The sequence below is a fragment of the Cotesia glomerata genome, linkage group LG5 (assembly GCF_020080835.1).
Source record: "Cotesia glomerata isolate CgM1 linkage group LG5, MPM_Cglom_v2.3, whole genome shotgun sequence".
Classification (NCBI taxonomy): Eukaryota; Metazoa; Arthropoda; class Insecta; order Hymenoptera; family Braconidae; genus Cotesia; species Cotesia glomerata.
Genome location: NC_058162.1, coordinates 25,883,297 through 25,891,041, shown reverse-complemented (window position 1 = coordinate 25,891,041; position 7,745 = coordinate 25,883,297). Strand labels below are relative to the sequence as shown.

The window sequence follows — 7,745 nt, the reverse complement described above, 5'->3', positions numbered from 1 at the left end:
GCGTCAACAGCCGAGAAAAAAGAAAAGGATAGAAATATAGTTACAGAGAGAGAAATGTTTAACTCACACACTCATCCACGTCTCTGTAATGGGTATAATCAAACGCGCTATTGCCAAATCTGTTTATTTATTCCGGCAAGTAATAAATACCAAAGTCATTTAATTACTTTACTTTATTAAATAAGTAAAACTCATCAATTATTAAATTGTTTAAATTATTTTAAATTAAAATAAAGAATTTTTACGAATATTGGGAAGACTAAAATTAAAAAAAAATATTAACATTATTAATTAATGATTTAATTAAAAATTTTTAATTAATAAATTTCACTACATTTTTTAAAATTACATTAAAGTAATTAATTTTTTTTTTAATTATTAAAGATAAGAAAATTAAAAATTATAAATATTTTAAAACAATAATTAAAAAACTTTTAAGTAAAAAATTATAAAATTAAATAATTAAAAAAAAATTACACATTTTAATTTTCAGATTTTAAAAATTCAAAAAGCGCGCGAAAAAATTTAAATTCAAATTTAAGAAAGTTCCCGCGAATATGTGGTGGCTCCCAATTGGCTGTAGCTTCTCCAATCACCAGGATTCCCCTTCTGGTGGTCATTACCCGACCGTGGACGTAAATACTCAGTGTATGACCAGCAAAGCTAAATATTGTAGCACTTAGTTATCAGAATCAGTAATTAACAATCACAAGCCAGGTAATTTTTGATCTTTTTAATTTTAATAACTCTGTTCAACTTTGTTCATTTTTATCATTGTTATTATTGAGCCAAGTTGTTTACTTGTCACTTGACATATGGAGAATCTTAGCTGTCAAAACGGCTAATTATTTTGCTATTTTTTTGACAGATTTTCTGACATTTGTGTCTGACGCTTTTTATTTAAACTTTAAATAATTTTGGAGTTTTTTTTTAGGATTATTTTTGGAATTGGTGACAATGGCCGACGAATCATTTGATGTCTGTGAATGCATTTGGAACCACAATGCTATGCAACGATTACTATCATTGGTGAGCATAATGCATTTTGTTACTCAATAGTTGGTTAATAAGTAGCTTTTTAATGACAATTTTTAATTGTTGATGTTTTGAATTATGCAATGTTTTGTTTTTTATTATTTAAATTCGCTGAGTTTCAAGTTTTGCAGAATATTAAAAATATATAAATATTTCGGAGAGTTTAAATTTATTTTGTAAATATTTAATTGTTTTAGTGATAATATATTATAGCAAAAAATATGACATTTTTATTTTTTTTTTATTTTTAAATGTCGATTTTTTTTGTCATAATTTTTATATTAAAAAAATTATTAATTATTTTCTAAATTAATTTTTATAAAAAAAATAAGTAAAAAAAATGAGAAAATTTTTAAAAATTAAAAATGCAATTTTTTAACAAATTTATTCGTTGAATAAAAATAAAAAAATTGTCTACTACTTGTCATTTTTTTTAATTAAAATTTATTTAGCAAATATTTTATTATTTTAGTGACAATAAATTATAGCAAAAAATATGAGATTATAATTAGCTATCACTTAATTTTTTTTCAAAAATTATTTTTTATTTTTAAGTCAATTTTTTTTGGTCATAATTTTTTTATTAAAAAAATTATTAATTATCTGCTTAATTAATTTTTATAAGAAAAAAAATAAATAAAAAAAAATTGACGTAAAATTTTTAAGAATTAAAAATGCAATTTTTTAAAAATAATTTTTTTTAACAAATTTGATAAAAAAAATTGTCTACTGCTAAATTTAATGTCATTTTTTAATTAAAATTTATTTAGCAAATATTTTATTATTTTAGTGACAATAAATTATATAAAAAAATATGACATTATAATTAGCTGTCACTTTTATTATTTTTTTTTTTTTAATTAAAAAAATTATTAATTATCTTCTAAATTAATTAAAAAAAAAATTGACTTGTAAAATTTTTAAAAATTAAAAATGCAATTTTTTAAAAATAATTTTTTTTTAACAAATTTGATAAAAAAAATTAAAAAATTGTCTACTGCTAATTTTAATGAAATTTTTTAATTAAAATTAATTTATATTTAATAATTTTAGTGACAAAAAATAAAAAAATTAACAAGTAAAATTATTAAAAAAAATATTTTTTTTAACAAATTTATATGTTAAAAAAAAATAAAAAAATAGTCAAGCATATGCGTAGATAGCAAGTAATAATTGACTTTTAATAGATGTGATAGTTTTATGTCTGATAATAAATTTTTACTGTTGCAGCTGAGGCAATCGCAAGCAGCCTGTACTGATAACGAGTGCTTCAACTTGACAAATCGTATGTAATTATCATTATTTATTTTACAATTTTTAACTTCCCGCTAAGAAAATCGAAGATTTTAAAAAATCGGGAAGTTATTGTTTTCACCCCGTTTCACAAAAATCGAGTTTTTATCAGATCTCGACGTTTGAAGGTCACAGGAAGCTTCTCTGACTATCCCCGCGAGGTTGTCACTATGCCTGTATGCACTGATAGAAGGATTTATTTGTATTAAAAAATATTTGTTAATAGTTAATAAATCATTTATTAGAGACTGCTTTTTAGTATTAAATAAATATTTCTTAGTATTTAAAATGATTTGTTTGTATTTAATAAATCTGATATTCATTTATTAAATATTAATAAATCTTTTTAAATATTAAGAAATATTTGTTAAGGACTAAAAAGTGGTCTCTAATAAATGATTTGTTAAATATTAACAAATATTTTTAACTATAAACAAATCCTTCTATCAGTGTGTGTGTGTGTGTGTGTGTGACTATGTGACTCGCTTATAACTTTTGAACGACTGAACCGATCGGAACGTACTCAAATCAAATCATAACTTTGTCTCTTATAGCGTCAATAATTGGGACTTTTACCTTATTAGCATGAAAAAATTACGTCGATCGCCGTCAAGCCGGTCAAAATTGGTCAATTCGTTCAAGAAATATCATGAACGAAAGAAAACCAAAAAAAAGACCATTCGGCAGCCGAAATGGAAGTAGATTTCATCATGAATAGAAAAAAATATAACGAAGATTGTATACAGAACTAGGGCTTTTAACTTATATGCAATCGACAAAAATATATATCGACGGACAAATACTAAAACCAGTGCAATAGCAAATTTCATAATTGGCATAGGGGAATGGGGCATAATTTTGAGACTACACATATGACATGGTACTCACATTAAAGCTTATTTAAAGAGCTTTCGGATGCAATTTACAGAATTGCAATAAGTTATCCCATTCAAAAGTTATTCGAGTTCGAAAGTGAAGAAATATGAATTTTTATGATTTTCAAAATTTTGAAATCCTGGTATTTCTAAATTACTTGACCGATTAAGCTCATCTTCGAACTTGACTTTGGTATTTATCTGTAGAATAAGTATGTTGAGTTTGGTAGAGATCCGTTGTAAATTGGCGACGCTATCGTCCTGACAAGCCGCGTTATATCCCATATATATATATAAATATATATATATATATATATATATATATATATATATATATATATATATATATATATATATATATATATATATATATATATATATATATATATATATATATATATATAAATACATACATATATAAACTTTTGAACCATATGCATTTTCTGAATTCGCTTGACGAGCTGAGTCGAAATATAGCAAAATTTTTCAAAAGTTCCGTCATGAGGACCAATGCAATAGTTAGATTTCTATGAAATCTACTAAAAAATGTTTTTTTGGAATTACTCCAAATTTCCTAGTTTTATCAATTTAAACTTGAAGATTCGTCATGAAACTAAAAAAATTGCGTCAAATAGGGGGCGTCCATAAATTACGTGAGGCATTTTTGAGAATCTTTTAACCCCCCCCCCCCTCCTCCCTTGATAAGATTTCGTAAGATTTTCCTCAACTCCCTCCCCCCTCCCCTAATCTCACCCGAGATTATTCAAAATTTATGTTTTGGCTGTAAACGGGTTGGATTATTGAGAAAAAAAGTGCCATTCGGCTACACCCGACATGGATAGGTAGATTTATAGTTTGAATATTGAAAAAAACACGTTATTAAAAGGCCGTAATGTCCTAAAATTTATTTTTTATTATATTTTTGCAAATAACGATATGAGACTGACTACAGCAAATAGATATTTAAAGACATCTACCTAAAAAATAGGATTTTTTACATATAAAAATAATTTGATGATAAAAGCTAAAATTTAATTTATTATTGATTTTTTTTGAATTTTCTCAACTACGAAATAAATTGAAAAAAGTATTAAAAGTCGACGAACAATAGTTTAAATTGAAGATAATTAAACATATTATGACAAAATTGTATTAAAATTACGACATGAGACCGGCTACCACCGATAGATTTCTAAAGAAATCTATACCTAAAAAATTAGTGAATCCTATCGATCAATAATCAAATTAACAGGCGAGACTAGTGATTGCAGTTTCAATCGGCTTAGCGAAACGAATGGAAATTTTGAAAAAACGTTTTTACAGATAAATAGTATATTACACACCTAGGGAAGTAAAGTAAGAAATGTCTCAGATCACATAAAATTGTTGGCCGAGGCGAAGCCGAGGTCAACAAACACGTGATCTGAGGCTTTCTTATTTACTTCCCGTGGAGTGTATACTATTTTCTGCCCTCCAGGCGGAAAGTGGCAACTTTCGGCCCGCTGCGCTAAACGAAATTGCCGCTTTCCGCCTCTGTCGGACAGAAAAATAGTATACAAACCTATGGCAGGAAAATAATAAATATCTCAGACCACATATATGTCGACCTCGGCTTCGCCTCGGGCAACATATATGTGTTCTGGGCATTTCTCATTTTCTTGCCACAGGTTTGTAATATACTATTTTTGTCCAACGAAGGCGGAAAGCGGCAACTTAGTTTAGTGCAGCGGGACGAAAGTTGCCACTTTCCGCCCGGAGGGCAAAAATAGATAATTTAATAAACTATTTCACCACAAAGCGTTTTTTTCAAAAATTTCATTCGTTTCGTGAAACCAATCGAAACTGCAATTGCTCTGCTGTTGGGAGTGCGACAGAGATAGTTCCGTTGAACTCCGTGAGAGCAAAACGAGAAAAAGATGGTCTCGCCTGTTAAACAATCGAGCGCTACTTTGCTGCTCTGCAGGGTTCAGACGAATACGACAAACACTATTGTGTCAAATTTGGCCATATTTTATTATAGAAATACTTTTTCACGCAATTTTACACTGTTTTCTGCTAGAGAAAAAATTACGTGATATTTGTTAAGATCCCCCCCCCCCTTCCCCCTAAGTGAGATTTGGTAAGATTTAGCATGATCCACTCCCCCCCTAGAACACCTCACGTAATTAATGGACGCCCCCATACTGCCAACCGCGTGAAAATCAGTTGATTCATTTAAAAGTTAGTGCGGTTTGAAAATTTAAAAATTATTGTTCTATGATACTTCTATCAGACTTTTAAGCTCGAAGAGCACAAAATAACACATAAATTGTATTTTTGAGCTCGAAGAGCTCAAAAACGTCATTAGTGCAGTTTTATGCACCTAGGTATGGAATTAGCGGGAAGTTGGACGGTAGGGTCTACCGTTTTTCTAATTTTTTTTTTCTATTTTATTTTTACACGCTTTATATTAGCTTCACTTGTATGTCAGTTTGTATGTCAGTTTGTCAGTAACTCTCCGTGGGTAATCTGCGCGCCTGCGGCCTTCCTTGGTTCTGGTAGCCGTTTCTCAGGCTCGCTCTCCGAAATCGAACTCTGATTGCCCGTATTTATAATATTTATAAATAATTATTTTTTTTATTAGCTTCACTTGTACGTCAGTATGTCAGTATGTCAGTATGTAACTCTCCGTGGGTAATTTGCGCGCCTGAATATTTTTGATAATCAATAATTCAATAAAAAATTTCTAAAAATTTTGAAATGTCGATTAACTTCATTTATAATAATAAAATTAGCCGACATTTTTTATTTTTTTATTTTGCTTAATTTATTAAATTATAACTAAAAAATATTTTTAAAAAATTGTACTTATAGTTTTTAAAGTTTTTTAAAAATGAAAAAATTTTTTTTTAATTTTTTTGTAATAATTTTTTAATAAAAAAAATCATAAAAATTTTTAAATGTCGGCTAACTTTATTTTCATTTTTCAATAATACTAGTTAGCCAACAATTTTAATTTTTTGTTTTTTTAATAATTAAATTGAGAACAAAAAAATACTTTTAAAAAATTGCACTTGCAGTTTTTAAAGTCTTTTGCAAGTGACATTTTTTTAAAATAATTTTTTCAATAAAAAAAAAATTTTTTAATTTTTAAATGTTGACTAACTTAATTTTCATATGAAAATTAAATTAACCATTTAAAAATTTATATAATTTATTTTATTGAAAAATAATTAAAACAAAAATTATCCCATGTAGAAAATTTTAAAAATTATATGTGGAATTTTTTAAAAATTGTTTTTTAGTTCTAATTTTTACACGCTTTATATTAGCTTCACTTGTATGTCAGTTTGTTTGTTTGTCAGTTTGTCAGTATGTCAGTAACTCTCCGTGGGTAATCTGCGCGCCTGCGGCCTTCCTTGGTTCTGGTAGCCGTTTCTCAGGCTCGCTCTCCGAAATCGAACTCTGATTCCCCGTATTTATAATATTTATAAATAATTATTTTTTATTAGCTTCACTTGTACGTCAGTATGTCAGTATGTCAGTATGTAACTCTCCGTGGGTAATTTGCGCGCCTGAATATTTTTGATAATCAACAAATAATAGTTTAAAAAAACTAAAAAATCACGCTTTTATAAATAAACCAAACTAAAAAGTAAAAAATAAATAATAGTTTAAAAAAACTAAAAACACGCTTTTTATAGAAAACCAAACTAAAAAATAGAAAATAAATTTAAATTAAGAATAGTGTTAAAAATTTCAATAAATATAAATTAATAATAGTGTAAATAAAAAAATGTATTTTATTTTAAAAAAAGCGTGAGGTGCTTTTTAAGATATTATCAAAATGATAATCACTCTACTCATATCTGTCAATAAAATATTTATAACTATTGACACCATGCACCTCACGCTTTTTTTAAAATAAAATACATTTTTTTTATTTACACTATTATTAATTTATATTTATTGAAATTTTTAACACTATTCTTAATTTAAATTTATTTTCTATTTTTTAGTTTGGTTTTCTATAAAAAGCGTGTTTTTAGTTTTTTTAAACTATTATTTATTAACTAAAATTTTAATTTTGTTTAAAGTTCCCGGGCCAGAAGGCGGACAGCAGAACTCTGACTTCTTGGTCATCGGGATCGCGTTTGTCGCGATGACGCTGATGTACTTGTTCAGACCTAATTCGCTTCGTCAGAGCTACGCGGATGATGTCAAGCCAAGGAAATCGTCTGTGAGTTTTATTTATTTTATTTACTTATTTTTTATGAAAATTCATTAAACAGATATTTGATAATTTTTTTAAAAAATAAATTATGGCTAAAAAAAATTAAAAAAATAATTTATTTATAAAAAAAAAAACTAAATTATTATTTTTATTCAATTAATTTGGTTAAATAAATTAATAAATTTTAGTTTGGATTTTTTTTTCTAGTTAGGAATTTTTTGAATTTGAAATAAAATTGACATTAAAAATTTTTTTATAATTTTATATCAATAAAATTATTATGATAAAAATTTAATAAAAAAATTTGACATGTCAAAAATTGAAAATAA

At 26.4% G+C, this 7,745-nt stretch overlaps 2 protein-coding genes across 2 annotated transcripts in view; one reads left to right on the top strand and one right to left on the bottom strand.

Annotated features, from left to right (window-relative positions):
- The first annotated feature begins 605 nt into the window (after positions 1–605).
- Positions 606–7,745, top strand: part of LOC123264991 (small integral membrane protein 14) — a 7,833-nt gene continuing 693 nt past the window's right edge. Inside the window, exons 1-4 of the mRNA XM_044728557.1 lie at positions 606–717; positions 935–1,029; positions 2,266–2,320; positions 7,280–7,422. Of these exons, the coding sequence (XP_044584492.1) occupies positions 958–1,029; positions 2,266–2,320; positions 7,280–7,422 (270 nt within the window). The 5' untranslated portion in view covers positions 606–717; positions 935–957. The remainder of the gene's footprint in view (positions 718–934; positions 1,030–2,265; positions 2,321–7,279; positions 7,423–7,745) is intronic.
- The window catches only part of LOC123264989 (C-factor-like), a 24,104-nt gene continuing 21,793 nt past the window's right edge, over positions 5,435–7,745 (bottom strand). The window contains exon 6 of the mRNA XM_044728552.1: positions 5,435–5,451. Coding sequence (XP_044584487.1) covers position 5,451 — 1 coding nt within the window. The 3' untranslated portion in view covers positions 5,435–5,450. The remainder of the gene's footprint in view (positions 5,452–7,745) is intronic.